We start from the raw sequence: 27,267 nt of genomic DNA, 5'->3' as shown, positions 1-27,267 counted from the left end.
CTCCTAACTAGTTCGGCCAATTGTAAATCAGTACCAACAATGTAGGATGAACTATTTGGGCCATAAATAGTATCAAACTAAATATATATATATATATATATATATATACATACTTTGTTTCGGGCTTTAAAGTTTGCTGGAGGAGTTGCTTTGGTTTCGGTTTTAGGTAGACTTTATTGTTGGATTTTGCTGGTGTTTTTTTGCTGATGATTTTCGTTTCTATTCTGCGGTTTACATGGTTGTTTTGAACTGGAACATTTTTTCTTGGGTATTAGCTCTCTGTTATTTCGGGGACACGCATCATTTTGTTACCCCTGTTGGATATTCGATGTGGAAAAATTATGCTTCGATCTGAAACAATTATGCTATGCTTATGCTGTACTTGTTGGATGTTTACTACCTCTATTCTGCTCGGTTCTGCTGCTTGCGAGATGTATCTATGGAGCTTGCCGTCACGCTAAGTAGTGCTGCATTTCAATGCTTTCGACTTTAAAGCTATTACGAATGACCTTATTTGCGTGGAGTACCCCTCGGACTTTAAAGCTACTCTCCATGTGGAATCTTCTGGTGCATTTCTTTGTGATTTGCAGATGCCTCACGACCACTGAGATTTTGTGTTTTGTGTACATGTCAATTTTGAGTATACTTTTTCTGTTTGGTATACTTTTTTTGGGTCACATGTATTTTTGGATATACTATACCTTTATGTTTTCCTCTTCTTTTTTGTGTGGAGTTGTATTGTGGAAAGAGGAACCTCTAGGACCTTAATGTATTTCTTTTTTACTTTTAGATGAGGATCCACTTTCCCTCCCTCTTTATGTAACCTCTTTTTATATTAATACGTAGGGAGCTACGAATTGTTTTTTTCCTAAATATATATAGACAAGATTGATGCTCCTTATTTCCTTCATGATGATTCCTATTAGCATTTCATTTTGGTGGTTTGGTTTGTCCTTGACTTGGCCAAACTTTTGGGACGGACTAATAGGCATTTTTTAGGGTTTTCAGTTCTTTTCAGGGTTTTCAGTTCTCCTCTCTTCCCCTTTCTGCTGGCTTTTTTCTGTTTCAGGTTGGAATGGACTCTTGCTGTCTAATGATTAGGGTCTGTGGTTGTGGTTGCTCCTCGACTGCTCATTATCGTCTGTACCATTACATGGTCCCTAGCTCTACCTTCGGTATCTGTGGTGGTTTATTTATCACCTGCTTTTTAGTTCCTAAGCCTTGCTTGCTTTACCAGCTCCTGCTCCTTAGGCAGAAGAGGCTTCCTCTCGTGAAACTATTTTTCTACTCTGTTTTTATGTTTAATTCTCTGCAACGGCTCTTTCATGCTCCTTTCAGGACTACAAAGTTGACTGTGTGCTAGAGGAACCCTTCTCTTCCTATTTTTTGTTTTTTGCAGGATCTTCATGTGGTTTGAGATGCACAAGACTTTTTTTGGATCTCAATTGGATGTGTGTGCCATCTCATCGAACTCACCGTATCCCTGGAGCTATTTTCTCAGATTTTATGGTGTCATTTATTTGTTTTTTGGTGTACATCTTTATTGGGTATACTTTCTTTTTGGCATACAACTTCTCATGTATTTTTGGGTACACGGTTTCCTTTTTCATTTTTTAGTGTGGAGTTGTACTGTAGATAGAGGAACCCCTAGGAATCTTTTCTTTATTTTTAGATGGGGATCCTCTTACCCTCCCTCTTTTTATACGTTAATTTTATATTAACACGTAGGGAGCCACGAGTTGCTCTTCTTCTTCGCGGCTTATATCTATCGAATTCCCGTAGTCGACGACGCTCGCTCGCGGATCGATCCTCACCCCGTAGCGGTTCGCTCGCCGCTCGACACCCGTAGTAGCTCGCGTAACAAATCTTGTCTTCTCTGGTTCCCCTCCTTCATACGACTCGATAGCCCTAACAACGGCTCGCTGGTACGGCTCCTCTCCTCTTGACAGAGCCACAAAACTCCTGTCTGCTAGCCTTTTTCTAGCAGTTCTTCTTTTTTGACTTGAAGGGCTTCTCTTTGCTGGTGATGGAGCTTCCTTCTTCGATTAAACCTGACAAAACCTCCTTTACCCACGTGATAGGTAATCCTCATGGGGAGACGGCAGTTGTCTTCCCTTCATGTTATAAGGAGCATTGTGATGGTAAAGGTAACTGTCCATTTATTTAGAATGCAAGCAGAAAAAGTGGGAAGACCACTCTTTTTCTCCACGTCAGAAATTTCAACGCTGACTGACAAATTCAAATCAAATTCAAAAATTTCAACGCTGACTGACAAATTCAAATTTGCTCTCATTGAAAAATTTCAGTGGGGACACCCACTTATGGAAATTATCAGAAAAAGTTTTGATAGCCTCAAACTAACAGGAAAGTTGAAAGTGAGACTTATGGATGTGAGACATGTATTGATTCAATTAACCGTGCCTGAGGACTATACTCGGCTTTTCTCCAGAAAATATCTTAGCATCGCTGGTAAACCTATAAAGCTACTCAAGTGGTCTCCTGATTTCCACCCAAATCATGAAATTCCCACTATACCAGTATGATTTAGTTTACCTGGTCTCAAGCTGTATTTTTTTCACCATCAGGTTCTCTAGGTTCTCTACTCTATTGGGGCTTCTCTACTCTATTGGGGCCATTCTTGGGGATCATTTGAAACTAGATCTGCCTACTTTCAACCTAACCAGACCCTCGGTGACCAGAATACTTGTGGAAAGGGGTATTACTTTACTTGATGTTACTGAAGTCTTGCTGGGCATAACCCATAATGGTCATTGCCAACAAATCGTCATGTTGCACAGACCCCCATATTGTACCCACTGTAAGATGTTTGGTCATGTCCTTAGTAAATGTCAAAAGTTTCATCCAAATTTGAAGTCTAAGATTTAAGTGAATAAGGATGGGTCTAACCCCACTGCTTTGGACATTTTAATTCCACTTGGGGAGGATATTACCAAACAAGAGGTATTTGTTGCCCCTGAGGACCCCCCCATGACACTGCTGTTACTGTTACTACGAGTGATGTGATGCTGACACCTTCAAACTTCATAGAAAATAATACTGATGGACTATTACCTACAAATGATAGTGTTCAGACTGATAATCAGGAGAGTCTCGTAGCTCCACTTCTTCAGGAAGTATCCTGTGTAGAGGCAACTCATACTTCACATATACTAGAACCTATTGTGGGTACTATGGTTGATATTCCTTCTGCAACAGCTCTACCACCCCATCATACTGATTCTTCAGATGAGGAATGACAGGTCTATTCCAGGAGGAAAAAGAAGAATGGAGGCTGACTCCAGCTCGCGAACATATTGGATGATACATTGGTTACTAATGACAATGACGATCATCTTACCAGCTTATTAGCTTGCTCATTCCCTAGAAATAGAGGCAAAGGTAAGACCAAATTAAGTCTCTCTCTAGCCACCTGATTCTATGTATTTCGGCACTGTTAGGCTTTTTATTTAAGATCTAATATATTTTTCTGCTTTTTCTAGTTTTGGAACCATTTGCGGTTTTTGTGTGGGCAGGGTGCCATGCTCGGGCCCTCCCACACATTGTATCTGTACCTTTCTTTCTATTTAATATATTAGTCTTTTTTGGCTTTCAAAAAAAAAAAAAACCTTTGGTTGGGTCTCAATTTAACACCTGCACGGAATTTAATTACATCTTGTTCTCTTGGGGTGAGGACACCGCAACTTCCTATTTTGGTGAGATGGTGGCCTCCCCTTATTGGATGGGCGAAGTTCAACACGGATGGAAGTTGGAAGGTTTCTAATGCTGGTATAGGAGGCATTGTTAGGGATGAGTGTGGCAAATGTCTTTATTTTTTCTCCTCCCCTTCTGTGACTGAAACTCCATTGGAAACTGAAGCTCGAGCGGTTTTGATGGCGTGTAGATTGCTGTCCTCGTTAACTAGCAACATATTTTGATTGAATCTGATTCTAATATTTTTATTGACATCATTATCAGGAACAGAGAAGTGTCGTGAGACATTTTATATTACATTAAGCGAATTAAATGTATCTATTCACGTGTTTCGATTCATTGGAGTTTCATTTACAAAGAGGGAAATCGGTCGGCTAACTGGCCGGCCAATGCTGGTGCTACTGGCAGCAGTATCGTGGTTGGAACAGTACCACCCTGAGCTTTGCATACTTTGTTGGTTCAGGTTTTGCCCTCAGCTATTATTATGCTGCATGGTCTTTTGTCTGATTATATGTGGGGTTGTTTTTATATGATTTGGGTTACATGCTTGGGTTTATGTTTGTTGTCCCAGATTCTTTATCTGTCTGTTTTGTTCTGATTGGCCTCGAGGATGATAGTGATGAACGCCTGGCTTGTGTGTTTTGCTTTCTTGGTACTTCTTTTCGGTTTACTTGTGTTGTTGGGGTTCTGTATGACTTTGCTGAAGGTATCCATTGGTATTATTTGTTTTTCCCTACTCTTGCTCGAGCTTGGCTATCAAACACACTTAACTTCGTGGATTTCTACTGGTTATTGAGGAAGGGCCCTCCCAGTTTTGTTTACAGCCATTTGGTGCAGGTTTTGTGTTTTTAGGAGAAGCTTTTGTTTCTTGGGAAGCTCTCGTTTTTCGATCTCCAGTCTATAGTGCAGGTCAAATTTTTGGAGCAGCTTTGGTTCTTGGAGAAGCTCTCGGTTTCAAATTTTGTGGGCTCGCTTTTGTGTTTTTTCTTTCCGGGGTATTTGTTTGTTTGGTATACAATCTTTTTTTGGTTTTGGTATACTCTTTTTTTGTGTTGTTGAGAAGATTTGTAATGTGGTAGAGGAACCCCCATATGAGTGCGTAATGTATTTCCTTTATTTCTTAGTTTTGGGGATTCTCTCCTAACCCTTTATTATTTACTCAACCTTTCTGATTAACATGTAGGGAGCCGAATAACACTCCTTCCCTTTAATATATATATATATATATATATATATCTATATATATACATATATATGTATATACATATATATATGTATATACATATATATTATATATACATATATACATATATACATACATATATACATACATATAAATATACATATATACATACATATATACATATGAAGATGGCGATCTGCTCTGCTAGGGTTTCGCCCGATGGCGAAGCCTTGGTTTGATTCCTTGCTCGACGACGAAGTTCCCGCACTCGACGACGACAACGCAGTTCCCTCACTCGAAGACGATGAAGAAGGACTCTACCTTGCGATCGTCATCTTCTCTTTCGTGCCAAACGACAAAGGGTTTCGGCGTCTGCTTCTGCGGTTTTGTCGTCTCCTCCTTCGCGCCTTCCGCGCTGATCGAGCTGCGGTTTCGTGTCTGCCAAACTGCGATTTTGTCTTTTTTGCCCTGTCTTTTGCGCAGCTTCTCCCCGAACTCTTCAGCTCTTCTTTTTTGTCCTCTGCCCGACTTGTAGGGCTTCTCTTTGCTGTTATAGAGCTTCATTCTTCTTCGGTTGAACGTGACAAAACCTCCTTTGCCCACTTGGTGGGTAATCCTCAGAGGGAGACGACGATTGTCTTCCCTTCAAGTTATAAAGAGCATCGTGATGGTTCATGTGACTACTCCTTTATTAAGAATGCAAGCAGAAAAAGTGAGAAGACAACACTCTTCTTCTCCACGTCAGAAATTTCAACGCTGACTGATAGATTCAAATTTTCTTATATTGGAAAATTTCATTGGGGACACCCACCTGTGAAAATTATCAAGAAAAGTTTAGATGACCTCAAATTAACAGGAAAGTGGAAAGTGAGGCTTCTGGATGGGAGACATGTATTGATTCAGTTAACCGTACCTGAGGACTACACTCGAATTTTCTCAAGAAAATATCTTAACATTGCTGGTAAACCTATGAAACTACTCAAGTGGTCTCCTGATTTTGACCCTAATCATGAACCTCCTACTCTACCGGTATGGTGTAATGGTATTGCTTAGTCTGTCTGGTCTTAAGCTGTACTTTTTTCATCATCAGGTTATTTACTCTATTGGGGTCATACTTGGGGACCCTATGAAGCTAGATATACTCACTTTCAATCTAACCAGACCTTCTGTGGCCAACTTCAATCTTACCAGACCTTCTGTGGCCAGAATACTTGTGGAAAGAGATATTACTTTGCATGATGTTATTGAAGTCTGGTTAGGCACAATGCATAATGGATATTGACAACAAATCGTCATTGAGCATAGGCCTCCTTATTGTTCTCATTGTAAGATGTTTGAACATACTCTTGATAAATGTCATAAACTTTATCCTAATTTGAAATCTAAAGATCAAGTGAATAAGAATGAATCTAAGGATATATTTATTCTACGTGGAGAGAAAACTACCACATGACAAGATTTGGTATCTGATTCTATTGCCCCTGTGGACCCTCCCCCTGAAAATACTGTTTTTGCGATCGATGAGAAGCTGGATGGACTTGTTGAGCAACCTACACTTTCAAACCCTATTTAAAATAATAATGAAGGACCCCTACCTACGCGGACTGATAATCAGAAGAACCTTGCAGCTCCCCACCTTCAGGAAGTATCAGGGGTAGAGGCGACAACTCTTACCTCACATACGTTTGTTGCACAACTGTTGGCAATCTTTCTACTGCAGTACTACCACTTCATCCAAATGAGCAACAATCTTCGGATGAGGAATGACAGGTCTACACTTCCAGGAGGAAGAAGAAGAATGGATATCTACTTGACTTAAGGAATCTAATGGATGATACTCTGGTTACTTCGGGCAATGATACACACCTCACCAATTTGTTAGCTGGTTCATTTCCGAGAACTAGAGGCAGAGGCAAAACTAAAGTGGGTCGACCTGGTTTATCTTTTATGTATCATCTACTTTTAGGTTTTTAATTTTCTTCTTTTTCTGTTTGTGTGTTTTGTACCGTATGGGTTCCGTGCCTATTTGGGTCCACTCATACAACCTATCTGTACCCCTTTCTCTTTAATATAATTGCCCTTGGGCTTTAATATATATATATATATAGAGAGAGAGAGAGAGAGAGAGAGAGAGATATGGAAAAAGCCCAAGGACTAATATATTAATAAAGAAAAGATATCGATAGAAAGTATGAGAGGGTCCGTAAAAGGCAACCTACTCACACAGTACAACACACACAAGAATCCCAAAAAAGAAAAAATACATGTTAATCCAAAAAAGCCAAAACAGTTGAATCGTAGAATCATGTAGCTAAGGATCGACCCAATTTAGTCCTGCCTCTGCCTCTAGTTTTAGGAAGAGAGCCAACTAATAAATTATTGGGTTTTGTGCCATTACCCGAAGTAACCAAGTATCATCAATGAAGTTTTTGAGCTCAAGTGGACCTCCATTCTTCTTCTTTCTCCTGGATGTGTAAACCTGTCATTTCTCTTCTGGCTCATCTTATCAGTGTGTTAATCGACAGATTGTCGGCATGTATAAGCCGATGAGCTCCTTGAGCTCCTTGCGCCTGACAAACAGTAAACACTTGCTCGGTCTGATGACGTGGTAGATGCGCAGTAGAAACACTGATAGGCTCTGGGGTATGTGAAGCATGTAATGTCTCGTCTGCACATGGGGCCTCCCGAAGGTGAAGAGCTGCGACGCCTTCCAGCTATGCTGAACCATCCGACAACACGCCACTCACAAAAATAGAAACAATATTATCAGGGGGTGGTTCTTCGATGGTAAGAGGGTTACAGGCGGCAATGATGGGAGAAACGGTATTTAGAGGAGGGAGAACGGGAGGGAGAACATATGGCGTTTCAACCAATGTGTCAATAGCCAGTGGATGCACTCAGGGGTGGAGGAGGGGAAGGTGTGAGTTGGGGCAGGGGGCTCAGTAACATTCTTACTCTGAAGTTTTAAATGAGGATGCAAATAATGACATTGAGAGTGAGAGTGTCCAAACATACCACATTGGGTGCAGCAAAGTGGGACCTGTTCAAGTTCCACCCACTGCCAAAAACTTTGATGCTGTGAGTCAATCCATATCTCCCTCGGAAATGGTAAAGTAATGTCTCGTTCAATTAAATCTCTGACTTCAGAAGGCCTTCTCCGATGAAGTGTAGGACTATCAGTTTTGAGGGGTTTACCGTAGACCAAAGCTAAGGAGTAGAGGAGCTCATGATTGAAGAGATGGAACTTCAGACCCGGAAAGCATAGCCATACAAGAATGATAGGAGGTTCAGTGAAAGGATCAAAGTCGACCATCCATTTTAAAACTTTCATCACACGATTATCAATGCAAACGAGGCTTCTCGCAAACAATGAGCACAATTTTCATCATCTGATAATTAGATAAGAACATGTCTACTGTCCAGTTGACCAATCTTCCATTCAGCTTTCAGACGCATTTGCTCAAACTCTTTTCGAATTACCTCGAGTTTTGGGTTCCCATAGAGGAACTTTCCAACTAAGACCAACCGACAGGATGAAGCTAAGGCGGCGATCTCGGCATCAGAGAGAAAGAGTGCAGGTTTATCATTTTTACGGGACACTTTTTTGAGAAATCCGGTGTCAACGCCTAGAGCTAGAGTGTCATGGTATTGCTGCCGGAACATACTCGAAGAAAGAGTGCGAGTGATGGTGTCGCCAGCAAGTGCGGCGGCATACGAAACTCTCGAAGCCATCAACACTTGTAGGGAGAGGAGCAGAGGAAAACCAACTTCTGTGTCGCTCTGCACCGCAGACGACGCCAGACCAAACGTCGCACGAAGCAACCGCGGAGACGTACGATGAAGTCGAGGCGAATCGAGGCAAAGGCGACAACGAAGAAGATGAAATTTAGTTGTGAAAATCTCTCTTTGGAGTCCCTTCTTATGAAACAAACTATCCTACTTGTGTTTAGATTTTCAAAAAAGTTTAAATAGGCTTGCTCGCATCAGACATTAATTTTCTTGTAATTGTCCCGAAATATGCTATTAGCTTACTTAAATAAAATCTAAATAAGTTAAAATTATAATTACTATGTGCTAGTTGTGGACTCTAATTGTAACACCCATGAGAAGCGGGCAGGCTAGCTTCCACGTAGTCAATGCATCTAGGGTTAAGGCGTTGGGCTATGGGCTCTTAAGTGTCCATTGAGTGTTCCCAGACCAAGAAGGTGGAAGTCTTGTGGTCTTGTGCCCAAAGTGGGCGCGTAGGCGCCTAGTTCTGGCGCTGGGGCACCTGCTTCTAGAGAAATGGGCGCCCAGGTGCCAAATCTGGGCGCCCAGACACCAGAGCAGTCTTCACGAGAATTACTATTTATTTCATGATTTCGGACAAGCTTATATGTTGGCTTTGAGCGTAACTCTTCCTGTTTTTCATAAAAAAAATCCCAGTGAAGGTAGGAAGTGTTGGTGAGAAGGATTCTAGTGTTTTTCAACGTGCATTTTTGCGTTGGATTAAGAGTGTGGAGTGATGGAGAAGAAGCTTTTGTGAATCCTTTGTAGAACTCTCTGAAATTCATAGTGAAATTTGTGGTAGTGTGACTCTGTGATTTTTTTTCCGTTTTCATGTTTTTCCGCGTAAAATTCTTTTGTTATTTTCTGGTTGTTTTTTTATTGTGCTTCTCGTTTAAATTTATTGTTCTGGTTTTCTCTAATCCTGTGATCCTACTCCGTTTTGACATTGAGAATTATTTGGAAGATTCTCGACACTGGTAAATAAAAATTTGAAGTGATTAATTAAATAAATATAATGAATTAAACAATTAATTAGCAAATTCTGATACGTAGAATTAAAATACTTATTGGTTTTTATTACACCAATATTTTTCTTAATGCCTACATCTTATTAATGAGTTTGTAGAAAAATAAAAAAAGAAAATGTTCCAAAAATTAATTATAATTATGGGTGGGCTAGACTGGTGCCAGTTCGACTGTATCAAAACCTTTCACCATGTTAAAATACATTGGATGGCTTTGATTTTGACTTTCTCCTTGTGGTGAGCCTGAAGCAGAAAACTAGGTAGGGGTTAAGTTGCTTACTTGTGCAAATTCGTTTATTCGGAAGCTTGAGAGGGGCCTGAGATTGATTGTTTTTTCTCCTAGCCATATCCTTGTATCTGTACACACACAAATACTTCATGGTTACTAGGCGGTTTAATAAGTTATAATCGCTTGAGCCAATTTAGCTTGAAGAAAGGATTTTCTCACCCTCAATTTGGCGAGAATTTGCTAATGATAGGTTAAATTGGTCTGGCGTTAATTGATTTCACCACTTGTGCAATAACTAAGCTCTAACAAGTTGCTTTATGGTGCCTAAGCTCACTGGCTGAGTTTGGGTGGGTGTTGGATGGTATTGTGAAGGGCTAGATGTGTGGTGAAGCTCTGGCAAGTATTGGTTTTAGTGAACCCTTCCTCCTTTCTTTCACCCTTGCCCTCTCTGGCCTTAAACTGCCATCTGGCCTGATTAGAGGTATCTAGTGCTTAGGGTGAAGCCACAAGACATACAAGGATCAGCTCAAGCGAGGATGTTGGCAAATTTTGATTATTTAAGTGTTCTTTTCACGTATCTCATTCTAATCAAGCTATTACCCAATGTTTAGACCAAGTTGATTGGGTCTTACATGGTTTAAATGTTTATAGGAATTAATTCTGTTTGGTGAAATTGGTAGGATCAATTGGATGTGTTGGTTTGAAGGTTTGGTATGGTTCGACTCAATTCCATTTCAATTGGGTCAAATGGGACACATGGAACCATTTGCTTAATTGTGGCTAAGCCATCGGACTAAATGAATTGAGCCCAATTGGATCGTAATCCTATGACCCCATATTAAAATTACTTTTGAAGGTTTGGCCAAATTTTGACATTTGTTTAGGCTAAATCACTCCCAAAATAAAAGTCACTAACTTGGGCTTGTATGGGAGAGGCTAACTTATTGTGGTTTGATTGACCAAATTAGAGATGTCAAAATGAATTGAGTTGAACTAAAAATATTTTCTTGACATCCTTCATTATATTTCTAAGGATCTGGTTGAATTTGATCACTCAGTTGAATTAGGTCATTAAATGGCGAGGTGCCCCCCTTTAAGGAGAGGGCCTAATTTACTGCCCATATATGAACAAATAATTGATTAAAAGATAATTGGATTCATTTAAATTATCATAATCATCCTATAAGAGCTTTATATGTGATTGATTTGGTGATTAGGGCCACTTTGGTTTATTTAGCCCATGTAATCCCATCTGGATTAGTTCGACCAATTTGGGAATATTGCATTATTGACCCATACAAGGCAAGCTCTAGAGTTAAATTGTTGATAATGTTTTGTCCAAATATTTTGACAAATGATTGGGAGTATTTGATCCATTTGGTTCATGAGATCTTCTAGGGTACAATTGTAATATGGTTATTCATCTTATCGAATTGTATGAAGATTTTAAAATAGAACACCACTATTGGAGTGGTTTAAGCAGATGGATATCATACCCATCTTACTGTAAAAGCAAGAGGAGTTTGCAGCTTGCTTCATGTTTAATAATACAATTGTTTTCATCATGGCAAGAAAAGGTTTCATCTTGCTATGCTCAAATGGCTGATAGGAAATAATGGAGTTTAAGAATTCAAAGAGAAGGGTTGCATCATTGATCGGACCATGCTTTCTTGTCATGCCAATAACTGAAGATATTTCTTTTTTCAATTTTATTTTCCTAACGTGCCCTGAGTAATCAAGAAATAGCCAAGTGAAAAGCTGGCAGACTTTTTATGCACATCTAACAGAGTACTTAGAAGTAGGAAGGGAATGGGGTTTATTTGAATTTGGTTCAAAGATAATCGTGTAACTACATATTCTCTAAAAAGCTGCAAAAAGGTAATTGACAAAAATTCTCGTTGTTGCAGCAGTTCTGCAATTTACTTGGAAGTAATCATATGCTATTTTCATTTTTTATTATCACACTAGTGAGTGCACTGGTGAAAGCACTCGATTTTATCAATGCAAGTTTGTATTGATACCAGAGATCCTGCATTGTATTTTTGATTGTTTACAATGTTTCAGAAGCTCTGGATCTATACATGCATGCATATCTGTTTAGATCTTTTGCATTTTGACAATTTTTATGTTTTTCAGGTCATGCCAAAACCATAGTGACCATGTTAAGGGACATGCAAGAACATGAACAGAGGGCAACCATGTTACAGCTAGTTGACAAGTTTAAGGCAAAGATGAAGGAGATGGGTAGGGTTTTTTGTTTGAAGTTTTTTTGATTAATTTGCTGTTGATTGATTTAGCTGCACATTCTTGAAGGGAACAACCAAATTTTGGTGCTGTCCAAATCATTGTTTGCTCGTGTTTCATATTATTCATTAAATGCATTGTTTCCTATTTTGTCAGACCGGAATCTTCATTGTTGCAGTGCAAACGATGCAATTGTAAATCATTTTTACATTCTGTTTCACAGTTTGTGCTCATCTTAATCATTTGATCACATTTGCTTTTATTAACTTATGTTTTTCTCTTTACTTATTTTTATGCGCTCTAAGGCACGAGTGCAGTTGAAGTTTTGCTTAACTTTAAATTTAGGTCTAATGACCATTCTAGAAAACCACAATATTCATTTAGATGTCCATGCAAAGATTGATCCATGTGACTATTGCCAGGCATATAACATTATAGAGGTAAGTAAACTTCTTGTAATTCATTCAAGGACGTCAAATAGAAGAAATTAGCTGGGTCACTTGGTAGCAGAAATTAGAACAATAAGTTGAATTTGCTACAAATTAGGATGGATAAGATGTAAAAGACATGTGCTGAAAATTTTGTGATGTACTACATCATGTAGATCAAACAAATGAATTCAAATATTCAATTACAAAAGCCTAGGCAAGAGCTTAAAAGAGTGCCCAAAGCAAGAGCACAAGTATGGCCTATCACAAGATCGCAATAAAAAAGAAAAAAATTGATTTTAGATTTATTATTTAAATTTTGCGAAATGTGTCAAATTGATCCTCTGACTCTTTACAGTGGGTCATTTTAGTTTCAAATTTTATAAAGATGTCAATTTAGTCCACAGACTCTTTTATGTTCAAATCAAGTCAATGTTTCAAAATAACCAAAATACCACATATATAAAAGTTATATGATAGAAAGTCACATAATTACAAATAGGGAAATATGAAAAAAATCATTAATAGAAAAAAAGAAAGAAGAAAAATATGCAATAACCGGCAGCTCAATGCCTTGCCATGTTGTTGCCTTTCTGCGATGCTGTGGAACCGATGCTTTGTATCACTATTAAAATAGTCTAGTGGTTAAACTGATACTCTTATAAACATTGAGACTAAAATGACCACCTTTGTAAATAGTTCGGGGACTATTTTGGCACATTGCTCTTTAATTTTTAGATTTAGATTTTATGAGTTTGACTTTGCAGATTTGATGTTTTGTATGGATTGGCCATTTAATAATAAAAATGAATGATAAAATAAATTCATGAAGATGGTTGACACTTTTACTCCATTTTTGGCCATCTATCTTTCCCTCCAAAGTTTTCTTTTTATTTTTTTTTGTGTTAATTTTTGTTAACATAATTCTTATGAATAGGACTGATACGCAATGAAATTTTTCTATAACAACAACAACAAGTCCTTATCCCACTAAATGAGGTCGGCTACATGAATCCTTTTTCTCGATTGTGTTTAAGTGTCTAAGTCAAATATAAAACATTTACTTTTTTAACCACATCATCAGATGACCGATGTTTAATGTGATCAATCCATGTAAGATAACTCTTTCTAATCTTATCTTCCACTGGGGAGCTATACCAAAACTTTCCCAGATACATTCCTTTCGCTATTTGTCTCTAAGTGTCAAGCCACTCATCCACCTAAGCATTCTCATCTTGGCATCTTGGCAACACTTAGTTTTATGTTTCTCTTTTAAAGGCCAACATTCTACGCCATAAACCTTTGCAGATCTAATCACCATCTAATAAAATTTTTTTCAAGTATTTGTAGCTTGAAAAAATGAATTTACCATGGAGATTTCCTTACTCTTTGGGTCTGTTTGGGGCAGCTGCAACTTATCCAGCTTATCCAGATAAGCTGCTTATCCTGATAAGCTGCTGATCAGCAGCTAATCCGGATAAACTGTCTGACTATTTTGGTTGGTTGTTTGTTTTGTGCATTTGGAAAACAACTGATTCTTGATAAATGACCATTCTGCCTGATAAATAACCATTCTGCCTCTGTTTTGGATAAGTTGTTTAGCTGTTTGGTTTGTGTGTTTCGAAAGCAGCTGATTTGCAGATTTTTTTAAGCAAATGAACAATTTGGTATGCAGAAGTTGTAATGTTCTCAACAAAACTGCAATATCTACACATTAGATATTTTAAAACCTCTTTATAACAGTACAAAAAAGATATGCAACTCACCTAATAGTGAGTGTCATGAAACCTAAAAAAACGAAGAAATAACATGTTAAAATTACAAGTAAAAAAATGATTATTCATTTTACAACTTAGAAGCATGTCACGAGAAATGTTGCCTGGATGTGACACGATAGAATTTCGAGCAACCTTGTCCGGTTGGGAAACAGTTGAACCACAAGCGACTACGAAGGCTATAAAAACATTAATTAAGCACTTCTCAACTAAACAACCCAATAGAATCATTTCATGAACAAAGCAATAACTTACGAAAGCAGTCAATGAAAATAGGGAAAATTACATACAATACACAATTTGTACGTATTTACATAACTAACACTAAAAGTTTAATATTTGCATTTATAACTCTTTGGTCTCATTAATCTATATATGAAAAAGTGTATTTCACTTTTAAGGAGATAGTGGTTGTGGTATTTTTGATTTGAAGTTAAAGATTTGAGTGACATGTATGTAAAAATGAATGTTTAGGTGTTAGATGTGTAAATACGTAAGAATTGTATGTTATGTATGTAAATGCCCCAAAATAGAAACTAATAGACGACATCCTAAACAAACATAGAGCTAGTGCAGATTACATTCTAACTTGCATGGATCCCCAATCAGGAAAAGAACGGACAGAAGGTTGCTCATGCGGTGGAGCCACAAAAAAGTTCAAGCATAAACATTCAAAAGGATATATACATAAAACAAACAAATAAAATGATACAACAAAAAGGAATTTTATATTATAACAGAAGATTGAGCAAGTTAAAAAACAATATGAGTGATGATGGAAGTGTTTAGTTTTCTGCATTATGAACTAAAAATGACAAGTTTTAGTTGTAAAAACAAAACCTCCGCAATATCAGGAGGTGTATAAAGCTGAATTTATGTTAGGAAGACAAAATTGTCCAGAAAACATAATTGACCAGAAAACAAAATTGAATTGCTTTCAAGCAGTTCACATTCCAAAGGGTGTTCTATGCACTGGGATCCCCTTGTTTTAGAAATATAATAATAATATGCTTGCATTTCATTAGTTGTACAAACACAAATATTAGAATCAAAACAAGAAAAAAACTTGCATATCACCAAGCAAAAATTGGAAGAGTAGATAATATATAGAGTTGAGACGAGGGCTATGTTGTCCCCGTTAAAAGAAAGGGGCATTTACATAGGCATCTTTCTCAAACAGAGCACTCAAAGTTGTAGCTTTTACCATGTCATGATGGAATGCTTACCGGCATTACTGAAAACGTTTTATCAGTTTTGGAACATGCAATAGTCTCGTTAGCTCCCATAGAAGTTGGCAGAAGCGGAGTTGCTGACTTTGGTTGATTACTACAGTTCATAGTAGTAAATGATGCAGCTATAATTCTCCTGATATAGTAGAAAAATAAAGTCTGTAAGCTGAAAAAGAAAGAGAGAGAGCAGTATCAAATGTATATTCAAATATCCAATTTAGGGACTTTCTGGCAACGAATTTAAGGGCATATAACTTTAATTTTCCAAGAAACCAAAACACCACTTTTAAATCCAAGATTCCATAAATCCGGTTTTAAACAATACATTTGATTCCATAATTTCGTTTTAAAAGGTTTAGATGGAATTGCTTATCAAAACATATTGTGCTTATTTCAAGTAAAGCCAACTATGCCGTTAGCTATGTGGCTTCCATCTCCATCTCAAAAATTCATCATCAGGTCACCCATTCTTATAGCAATCAAAATCAATGTCGATGTAAGGGCAAGAACCCGCTGCCGCTGCGTAATAAGGCTTCAAGGGTTTCAGTTATGGAAGTACGAGAAGAGGAGAAGCTGGAATTTACCAAACATGAAGCGGATGAGCCATTAGAGCGGGGAAAGAGAAAGCGGGGGAAGGCACCAGAAGTATTGATGGAAGCGAAGAGGTAGACGAGGGAGGTCGCGATGTCAAGAACGAAGCCATAGAGGACACGATCACGACGCTGTCTCATTTTCAGAGAGGGAGGAGAGGGAGGAGACTGACAGAAGAAGGGCAGTGGAGTAAAAATTTGCTCGACGCGGAGTCAAGACACGGGCCGCGGGGTCAATCCCGTGGCCCCGTCTATTAAGAAAATCGAAACGGTGTTTTCCAATAAGTTTTTCGAACGTGCGAAACAAACGCGACGACGACATTTTCAAAACACTGCTGCAATTATAAGCTGCCCCAAACGGGCCCTTTGTCTTAGTCTTTGATGGCTTATTTTGGTCTTTTTTTGGGGTATGATTGTTTATTTGTTTTATTAGTATTTTATAAATATTTAGACATTTATTCTCAATCACTCTCTTGCATCTCTAATTATTAACCAAAATCTAAGCTCAACGACCCACCACCGAAGCCCTTATACTTACTCTAAAACCTTTCTTATCTTTTTTGGTCAAGCTTAGGTGGACAACTACCTAGTCTTGTTCTCTACACCATCATAAATCCTTAAATCCCACAGAATTTACCAAGTAAACTAGATCTAAATTTTATCCCAAAGAACCATTCACCATCATTTTTCTTCTTTTTAATAACTTAAAATTTTTTTTTAATGAGATCTTTCAAATCAACTAAAACAGGCCAATCTGAACTAATCTTGTCTTCCTTCTACCAACCCATTTTTAAGTGCCAAAACATTCTTCCATCCACTCAAACTTTTATGTTAACATCTTTGTCTAAGCATCCATCATCATTAATTCTAGTTATTTAAATGCTTACAATTGATTCCTTAGGTTGATCTTTGAAATCTGTATAAACTATTCCAGGCTGTATTAGTCCTGTTATTCCATTTACCAAACCCTAATAAACCTCTAACCTTTCCACTTAAAACTTTAGGTCAAATCTTAACTTATTAAACTAAAATCTTATATTCATTTTGTGCCATTAATAAGGGTGTCAAAAAAGCTAGTTGTTTGCGAGCTGCTCGTGTTCGGCTTATTAAGTAGCTCAAATTTGAATCGTTCGTTAAGTAAGCGAGCTAAACACAAATAATTTTTTTAAACTCAAATTATAAATGAACCGAACTGCTATGATTCATGTTTATGATGAACAAAATGTGTGATGAATGTTTATTATAGGAGTTATGCTTTACAAAATATCAAAAGTGATGTTATAGGTAGATTATTATATGAGTACTCTCAAGTACAGAATATAGGGATGCGAAGATTCTTTAGTTCTGGTATTCAGGCGGTGACAAAACTCTGGAAACAGTTGGGACCAGATGACGATGAAACATAGGGAACCTGTAGTACTATGAGGGCTATTGATAACTGTTATATTGGGAAGAATCAACCTTTATCAACAGCTAATGTAGCCATCGGACTGGGTGCCAACCTAATGGCATAACATGACTTGAAAATAGTTGAGACCTATACAATTACAATTGACATTGCATAATTAGATTGATGATTCTTATGAACATGCTTATGATTACACATGAATGAATGACATGTATGTTTTGTACAATGGTCATGATTTTTCTATACTATCTACTTTTCTTTTAGACATTCTTTACAATTATAGCATGTTGTAATTTGTATGTGGACATGTACAAATACATGCAAACATGAATGTTATTTCTTTTATGTGTATAAAAATTTATTTTAGCCTTGATTATTTTGCTGAGATTTTTATTGTTCACTCTATGTTATCTTTCAAGAAGAGGTAAGGAGCACCAGAGCGAGTAACCAAGTGTGACTTGTACAACTGTTGCATTACAGTTTCGGGAGCTTGTACCGTCTTTTGGGTACATATTTTATTTATGTTATGTGTAACAGCTCTGTATAGATATATATGTTTTGATGATATGATTTTCACATTTCCGAGAACATGTGAATATAAATGATTCATGAAATGAAATGTATGAAATATATTTGCGGCGATTTAGTTAGACTAGTTTATCACCAACTGGGTATTGATTCTGTAGGTCAGGATGAGTATTGGTGAGAATTTAGTTGACTAAATTGTTCACCTCTATCGCACCTTAGCCTACCTTAAAGGGGAGTTAGTTGGGGTGTGATAATTTATATAATAATATATTGTATATATATTTATATATAAGATTATATCACTATAGCTCATGTGTTTGAGTGGTTAGGTGTATTCAATTACAAAATAATGGTACTTGTTCGAAACCTTCACCCTACAAAGTCTAATTAATTTTGTTATTAGCTGGACAAATTGAGTTGAACTCAAGCCAATTCGAAGAAAAAAATTAATATTGGGACAATCACGAACATACTTTTTACGTGCCTAATTCAAACATGAGACAATTTTGAACACGAGTTAATACAAACGAGCCTAAAACGAACAAAGCATTAGCTTGCTGAAGCTCACCTCATTTAATCCCTTGATCCCACTGAAATGTTCATTCACCACCATCATACTTGGTATTAGAGCAAAATTAAGAAGGAACAGAGTTTGCCCAAAACTTATTCTTCAACAAGTGGACCTTTTATTTTGGTGGACTTATCTTCAAGCTTATGAGTTATTCTAGAACATTTTAAATTAATTAATTATTTTGTTGGATAGTTTAAATTCATACTGATAGCTTGAAGAGATGTATATTGCTTGTATTTCTTTGATGATAACCTAAGAACTAGAGGCTTGATTGTATTATCCTTTTTTTTTTGTTATTTGCATTCGTAAGGATGTAGTTGTGTTAAACTTAGTGTTTTTTAAGCTAAATAGAATTTCGTCTAAATAGCTGAAAATGTCTAAGAAGAGCTTGAGACATAAAAGATTTTGTCCCATCTTCTCACCTGGAAGTTCTTTTAGCCTAAAAATTCACTTTGATTATATATTTATATTTTTTTTCTCTCTTATACATCTAGTGTCTTCGTTTTTTAATCTCTCTTCATATATTATTAAAAAAATGATCTGCATGGCATATAAATAAATCTCCTTAGACCAAGTTGAAAACTTAATCAAGTTAGTAGATTCCTTAGACCTTACGATTTATGAAAATGATCTAAAAACTTAAAAAAATGTTAGGAGAAAATAAGAACCAACTACAAGAGCTTAAATAATACATGCTAGTTTTCATGGTTCTTCTGTAGAAATAATAGAATATTAACACCACCTTAATCATCTACTCAAATTGTTCCCATTGGAATGGATGAAAGTAGATGCATATCTAAACCTTACGGATAATCAAACGATTAGATCACCAACCTTTAGAAATGAAGAAAGAGAAAAAAATCATTTTATGAATACTGATGACTTCAATGATCCATCCTGGAGTTTTAAAGTGAAGCACCAACTTGTGATGTTGTACATGACCCAAACAAATTGTTAGTGGTTAGTTCAAATGAATAAAATTTCTGACGGATGCAAAATGGATGATGATCAAAGAGTCACTTTTGTTAAAATGAAGTTTGTAGGACATGCTAAGATTTATGGTTAAATATCTATCATAGCCAAAGAATTGAGATTAGGAAGAATCAAGGATTGGAATGAAGGAAATCTTAGGAGCTAAATATTAATTACTTACTTGGTAGCTTTCCTCTAATAATTCTTTGAATACTTTTGAAGATCTTGTTTGTAGAATTGATTGCGCTAGCAATGATTGGTCATTCACTAATACTTAAGACTTATTTTAGTAATGAGTTTGAATTGTTTGACCAGAAATCTTAGAGGAAACCTTTCATTATACCTTATAGGTTAAATAGGAAATGAAATACACTTTCATTTCTAAAATAAAAAATAAAACACCATTCACTTAGGCACTATTTTGAATCACTTTATGTTTTCTTTTTTTTATTTTTGAAAAAAAAAACAAAAAATAAACCCAAAATAGCTTTTGTTTATTCATTTTTTATTATTTTTAAAATTTTGTCTTTAAAATACATGAGGTTTGTTTTCAAAATATCAGAAACACAGAAATTGTATTTTTGCAGTTTTAAAAATACAGGTAATGCTCCGAAAAATACATATGAACAACAACAACAAAGCCTTAATCCCACCACGTGTGGTCGGCTGCACGAATCCTTTTTCTCCATTTTAAAAAAAATATATATTTTTTCGGAGCATTACCTGTGCAAGGTCCTGCCCCCCTTCAGCCATAGCAAGTCGCTCGTCGCTGCTTGTTCCCCGCCCGCTGTAGTTCGTCGGCGCCGGCGCCCTCCAAAGGAGCTAACGCTGTCACTCACCGATGTAGCGACCGTCGCCGCTTGCTGCCTTTGTCTGCTGATTACCAGCCTCCGCCATCGCTCGCTACTTGCCTCCCGTAGCCTCTCGCCGCTGCACGCCTCCATCTTCTCGCAGCCGCCCTTCGCCCTTTTCCAGCCTCTCATCATGGCCGCTCTCCTTCGCCGCAGGCCCCCTCCAGCCGTAGTGGCCCCTTGGCACCCGATGCTCGCCTACCACCAGCCTGCCACCCGCCTCCCACCTCCCACCGCTCATCTGCCCACAAGTAATGCTTCGTGTTGGATGGAGTAAGGAAGACATTGTATACATCATGGGCGACAAAGCTTAGTACTGAAGTGCATATAGCCTCAAGCGTTTTTTAAAAAATATAGTTTTTTCTTTAAAAAGAATAAAAAAATACTCAAACAAATATGTTATATATTTTTTGTTTTTAAAAATATATAAATCATAACAATATCAAACGCGTTTTCTAAAAATAAAAAATAGAACAAACTAAAAACAAAAACAAAAATAAAAAACAGAAAGCGATCCCAAAAAGACTCTTAATTATTCCATAGGTCTACTTCACCCACTCATCCACTTCACTCAACTTTCACTTCTAAAATTATGAGTTTGGGGGTCAAATTCTATTTCTAAAAAAAAAAAAAGTTAAAGACCCTCTAGATAATATACTAGAGGAAATATTGATAATACTCCACTATCTGATGATAAATTAGAATTTCTGGATTATGCCCATGCTAATGTGATGAGATGTCTTTAATTAAAAATGGAAGTAGGTTGTAGAAGGAAGGACATATTTATCATGTTTATTGTATGCAGTAAAAAGAGTTGGGGTGAATTAGAGATGGGGAAAGTGATTTGAAAATTATTTCAACACACACCCTAGGTAAAGCCTACTTAATCATTAAATCTTGTCTAAAGCCATTTCATGTAAATTTGGTAAATTATAGATCACTCAGCATCATTAGCTAATGCCTAGTTCCCATCAGAATAAGCAATTAAGAGTGTTAAATTTGGTGTGATGATTTTCAAATGGTTATTACCTGTATTATTTTAGGATGACATGGATTGTATGATATGAGATATGAGTGTTATTAACTATGCTAGGGAAAATATTTATGTCTTTAAACATCATAATGATAATATGACCATTAAACTCCTAGTAAAACTTATAGAAAGGATACCCTCCATATCACCTTACAAGATTATTTTCGATTTGCAGGCCAATTCCATAGAAAAGTGTCAAACATCAAGAAACCCTTATAGTAGAAGTATAGGACTTAGGAGTTTAAGGGGTTTTCAGATCCATCCAAACTTCACCTATTGAGGAACATAAAAATACTCGATAAATGTGGGTTCATAATTAGATAATAAATACAATCAATATCAAGTAGAGGTTTTTAATTCTTTGATTAAATGATATGTTGGATTTAATCACAAAGATAAAATTTGTTCCTACGATTGATCTGCAAAGAGACTATTGTCAATTTCATGTTAAATCAGAAGATGAGTGGAAAAATACTCAGAGATAATTTTTGTTCGTACGATAGATCTGTAAAGTGACTATTATCAATTTCATGTTAAATCAGACGAGGAGTGGAAAGATACTCTTAAGACCACTGATAGATTTTATCATTAACATGTTACGCCATTTAAACTTTCAAATGCACTTGACACATTTATGATATTCATGAATGCTATTGGTAAACCTTATACATATAATTTTTTGATGGTATATTTTGATTTTTAATTCTAGTGAAAATGTACAAATATAATAACATATCTAACAAGTCATTGAAAGACTTGCTTAATAAAATTAATACATTAATTTAAATAATGTTTCTTTTTGTAAAGTGGAGTGATTCTTTTAGGATGTATTATATCTATTGTTTCACGCAAACTTGATCCCTTTAATGTTATAGCAATTATAGATTGGTCATCTTCTAAAGTTCGCTAAAGTTAGAAGCTTGCATGTTCTAGTCATCTACTATAGCAGATCTATTAAAAAACTTTACTATTGTTATCTCCATCACTACTACAACAACAACAAACCTTCATCCCACTAAGTGGGGCCAGCTACATGAATCCTTTTTCTCCCTTGCGTCTTATTGAGTGTCAAATTTTCATTTAATTCTATTAATCTAAGATCATTTTTTATAGAATATGCCCACGCCTTTCGAAGTCTACCTCCTCCTTTCTTAACATAAGTCGAATCTAAAATATCTACACTCATAATTAGATCATCAGATGATCGACGTTTAATGTGATCAAACCATCTAAGACAATTCTATCTAATTTTGTCCGCCACTGGAGCTACACAAACCTTATCATGGATATATTCATTTTGCATTTTGTATACTAAAATTGGATACATTTTATTTTACTCCTAATGCACAAATAACCTTTTGACTAAAAGAATGTTCTTTCTTACTTTTTATGTAGTTCTTAGGCTATTTTTTTCTTAAAGTTTTTGAAGTAACCTATGATGCTTCAAGAAATTGGATTGGAAGAATTTTGACTCAAGAAAACCATCCGATAGCATCATTTAGTTAATGACCAACAATATTCTATTTATGACAGCAAGTTGTACATTGAAATTTAATATTTGAGATGTTGGTGATACTAACTTTTACATAGAGGGTTAATACTTAATTTTTATCATCATGCTTTGAAGTTCATCCATACGCAATCAAAGTTGAGTCATAGAATGTCAAATGGATTAAATATTTATAAGATTACCAAACATATGCCTAGAATTAAAAATAAACTATTTATTCATTATCTAGGGTAAATTTGATGATTTATTCCTTAGAACTTAGGATCCTTGGATTTTATCAGATTGATTATGGCTATCCAATGTGTCTTGATTTTCACTCAACTTATCTTGGAAACATAGACAAACTTATAACTTTTTAATGAACATTCTCAATCATAAATGAATATTTATTTAAGGATAAGCACTTACATATTCCTCATTCTTCTCTTAGAGAATTTTTTATCTCTGAGCTCGATTCTAAAGGAATAGTTGGTTATTTTATGAAAGATAAAGCCATATGTTTAATAGAAAAAAAATTTTTGTTGGCCTTCACTAAAATACGATGCTAAAAGACTAGTGGCTCAGTTTTTATTTGTAAATGAGCTAAACTACCAAACAAAGATTTGGACAATACACTTTCATATCCATTACTTATAAATATTTATAGGACTTCTCCATGGATTTTGTTTTAGGAGTAGCCTGGACAACATGATGTCATGATAGTGTTTTAGGACTACCCAAGACTACCCAGGACTACCAAGGACTACCCAGAACAACTGAGAGTATAAGAAAGAGTCGCATGCGTTGCAACCGTGAGGAGGAGACAGTCTCGTGGTTTATGGTGGCCAATGTAAGTCATAAAAGGTTTATTAAATTGATTTAATAATAATAATAATAATAAGATATATAAATATTTTTCATTTAAAAAGTATCTGAATGATTAGACTCAAACCAAGACCGAAAAAATAACGAGTTTGTTCATAAAGAAAAAAAACTCATCAAAATATCCAACAAATACAAACAGAAACACCTAAAAAACTGCATAAGAAAAAGGCACGTAGTGTTTTTACTAACAGAGAAGAAATGTTTGATGTCAAATTCAACAACTGTAGAAGTTGAACAAGCTCAGACTCTGAAACCTCGGTTATTTCTTCTTCCCCTAGTCTTTTCGAGTTTTCTTCCCTTCGAACGAACATAAGGTTTTGTGTGGCTGTACGGAACACAAGGTGCAGGCCCAAGGTGTTTCACAGCTTCCTTAGCATTCTTAGCGCCCCGTAAGTGAACCGTATTTTGTCCAAGAGGCGCCCTAAGAGCAAGCTGATCAAAGGTCAGGCATTCTCCTCTAGCGTTAAGAATCCTTTCCCTAGCAGTCTCTGTGAACCTCAGAGCTGTCACCTTCGTGGCTGGAATTTCATGTCGTCAATAACAGTTTTGACGATCACCGCAATTTTATTTTCCTTTCTCTCCATGAATTTTATAAGCCTCCTAAGAGAGAGAGGCTTATTGACCTTACTCATAAAGAGCCTTTTAAGAATCACAACATTGAACTTGCTCCCCGTCCTCCCTACCAGAAACCTGTAGAGCTTGACGAGGAGCTGGAGGTAAACATAATTGCTCTTGGGAGCGGTGTACTTCGTCTTTTTGCTCCGTCTGCAGGTGATAAGATTGATACCTATTGATAGTTTCGGAGCTCCTCCTGCAGCGGCTAATCATTTAAAAAAAACCAAAATAACGACATTATTGAGATATATATATATATATATATTAAGAAAGCCCAATGGCTAATATATTAAAAAAAGTAGGATATAGATAGATTGTGTGGGAGGACCCAAACGGGGCACCCTGCCTAGTCGATACTACCATATGCAAATGGTTCCAAAAAAGAAAAATACATGAGAGACCTAAAGAAAATAAAACAAAAAAGTGTCAAAATCCAGATTATCAGGTAACTAAAGAGAGACCCAATTTCGCTTTGCCTCTCCCTCTAGTTCTAGGGAAGGAACCAGCTAATAAATTGGTGAGATGAGTGCTATTGCGAGTAGTAACCAATGTATCATCCAATAAATTCCCAAGCTCGAGTCTGCCTCCATTCTTCTTCTTCCTCCTGGAATATACTTGTCATTCCTCATCCGAAGATTGATTCACCTGGTCAATGGATTGGTCTAAAGTGCGTCAACATGTGTAGGTTGTTGAACATTAGAAGCAAATACTTGTTGTACAAGCTGCTCTTTTATCCGATCAGGGGAGCACGAGCATTCTCGTGTGTCCTTGCATGTAAGTGGGTCTTCTTCAAAAACAGTGAGTGGTATAAACACATTTGGATCTGTACCTGTAATATGATGTTCTTCATCAAAAACTGTGGTGTTGGCAAGGGGGGAATCCATAGGCAAATCCTATATTGTGGGAAATTCCTCCATAGATTGAGCAGATGTGTCCATAACAATGTGGTTAGACCCCTGTTTGTTTGCTTGAGCTTTAGCTTTCAAGTTTGGATGAAGCCTGTGACATTTATCAAGTGTATGCTCAAACATCTTACAGTTGAAAAAAGGTTTATGTTCCATGACAATTGGTTGCCAATATCCATTGTGAGTTGTGCCCAGCCAGACTTCAGTAATATCAGGTAAGGTAATATCTCTTTCCTCAAGTATTCTGGCCACAGAAGACCTGGTTAGGTTAAAGGTGGGCATATCTAGCTTCATAAGATCTCTAAGAATAGCTCCAATAGAATAAAGAACCTGATGATTAAAGAAATGCAACTTGAGACCAGATAAGCTAATCCATACTGGAACTGTAGGAGACTCATGATTTGGGTCGAAATCAGGAGACCACTTGAGTAACTTCATTGACTTGCCTACAATGTTGAGATATTTTTTAAAGAAAATCCGAGCATAGTCTTCAGTTAGGGTTAACTGAATCAACACATGTCTCTCATCCAAAATTCCACTTGCCTACAAGTTTGAGAACGTCACCACTCTTTCTGATAACTTCAATAGGTGGGTGCTCCCACTGAAATTTTCCAATAAGAGCGAACTTGAATTTTTATGTTAAGGTTGAAATTTTTTAAGCAGAGAAAAATAGTGTTATTTTCTCACTCTTCCTGCTCATCTTCTTAAGAAAGGGCAATCGCTCGTACTATCATGACATTCCTTGTAGCTTGAGGGGAACACAATTGTAGATTCCGCAAGATGATTACTCACCACGTGAGCGAAAGAAGCTTTGTTAGGATCAACCAAAGAAGAAGGAAGTGTCATAACGACGATCCTTCAGCCCGCGCAGATGCAAATAGCGACCACCCAGTACGGGCATAGCTCGATCGGGTCGTCGAACCCGTGGAAACAGGCGCAGGACAGAAGAAAGGCGTGTATTGGTCAAAAATAGAAACACAAGCAGCACAGGTGTAGCTCGTTTGGGTCGTCAAACCCACGGAAACAGGCGGATCACGATCCTGATCGACCCTACAGCTTGTCGACGAAACAGACGACGAAACAGAGGAGCGCACTCCCCCTTCTTCTACGAGCGTGGAGTACAGGTGGCAGAGGCTAGGGTTTCGTCGTGAGGCGAAACCCTAGCAGAGCCTCGACGAAGGAGACGACTCCGTATATATTAATAATTTATTAAAATAAGAAATTAATTAAATTTCATATTATATTTACTTTAAGCTTTCAATTCTAGAAGAATTGGCATCAAGGCATGTTAATCTACATTGAAGTAAGTACTCTTACTTTTAATTTATAATAATAATTTATTTTCTCTCTCAATTACTCTGTAGTTAATGACACTTACACATGCTTTATTTTATTAAGATATTTTTTTATTTATCGGTCATATTATTATGAATGTTGTAGCTACTTACTCTTATGCATTCGGCGTATGTTTTATATAATATGTTGTATTGAATATGATGGTGTTGACATCACTTTTGGTTGAGGTCTAGAAACTTCTTTAGTAGCCTAGGTCTAGCCATAGGACTTTCCTATTGACTAGTCTTAGAAAACTAGAAAAGGTATCCTCACCATTAGAAACTCAAAACTCTTCTCTTTACTCAACTTGAAGTTCCACATATTGGTCCTAACCTCTAATATTTAGAAGGTAAGATCATTATGGGGAGCTCAAGAAGATTTCCTATAGGGCTACTTGGCCTTAGGATTAACCCTGGGTGTTGATTTGGAGCTAAGGTACACTATACCCTCACCATATCTTCACAATACCTTGGCTAAGACCAATACATAAGGA

General features: G+C 36.8%; 1 protein-coding gene and 1 pseudogene across 2 annotated transcripts in view; one reads left to right on the top strand and one right to left on the bottom strand.

Annotated features, from left to right (window-relative positions):
* Window positions 1-27,267, top strand: part of LOC110027163 (mediator of RNA polymerase II transcription subunit 34) — a 102,498-nt gene that overhangs the window by 49,658 nt on the left and 25,573 nt on the right. For both annotated transcript variants that reach the window (XM_020728473.1, XM_020728474.1), the window contains one exon: window positions 12,053-12,160. In XM_020728473.1, the coding sequence (XP_020584132.1) occupies window positions 12,053-12,160 (108 nt within the window). The remainder of the gene's footprint in view (window positions 1-12,052; window positions 12,161-27,267) is intronic.
* Window positions 24,160-25,418, bottom strand: LOC110027147 (annotated as a pseudogene).

Source organism: Phalaenopsis equestris, unplaced genomic scaffold, assembly GCF_001263595.1.
Source record: "Phalaenopsis equestris unplaced genomic scaffold, ASM126359v1 Scaffold000417, whole genome shotgun sequence".
NCBI lineage: Eukaryota > Viridiplantae > Streptophyta > Magnoliopsida > Asparagales > Orchidaceae > Phalaenopsis > Phalaenopsis equestris.
This window is presented reverse-complemented; position numbering and strand designations above follow the sequence as displayed.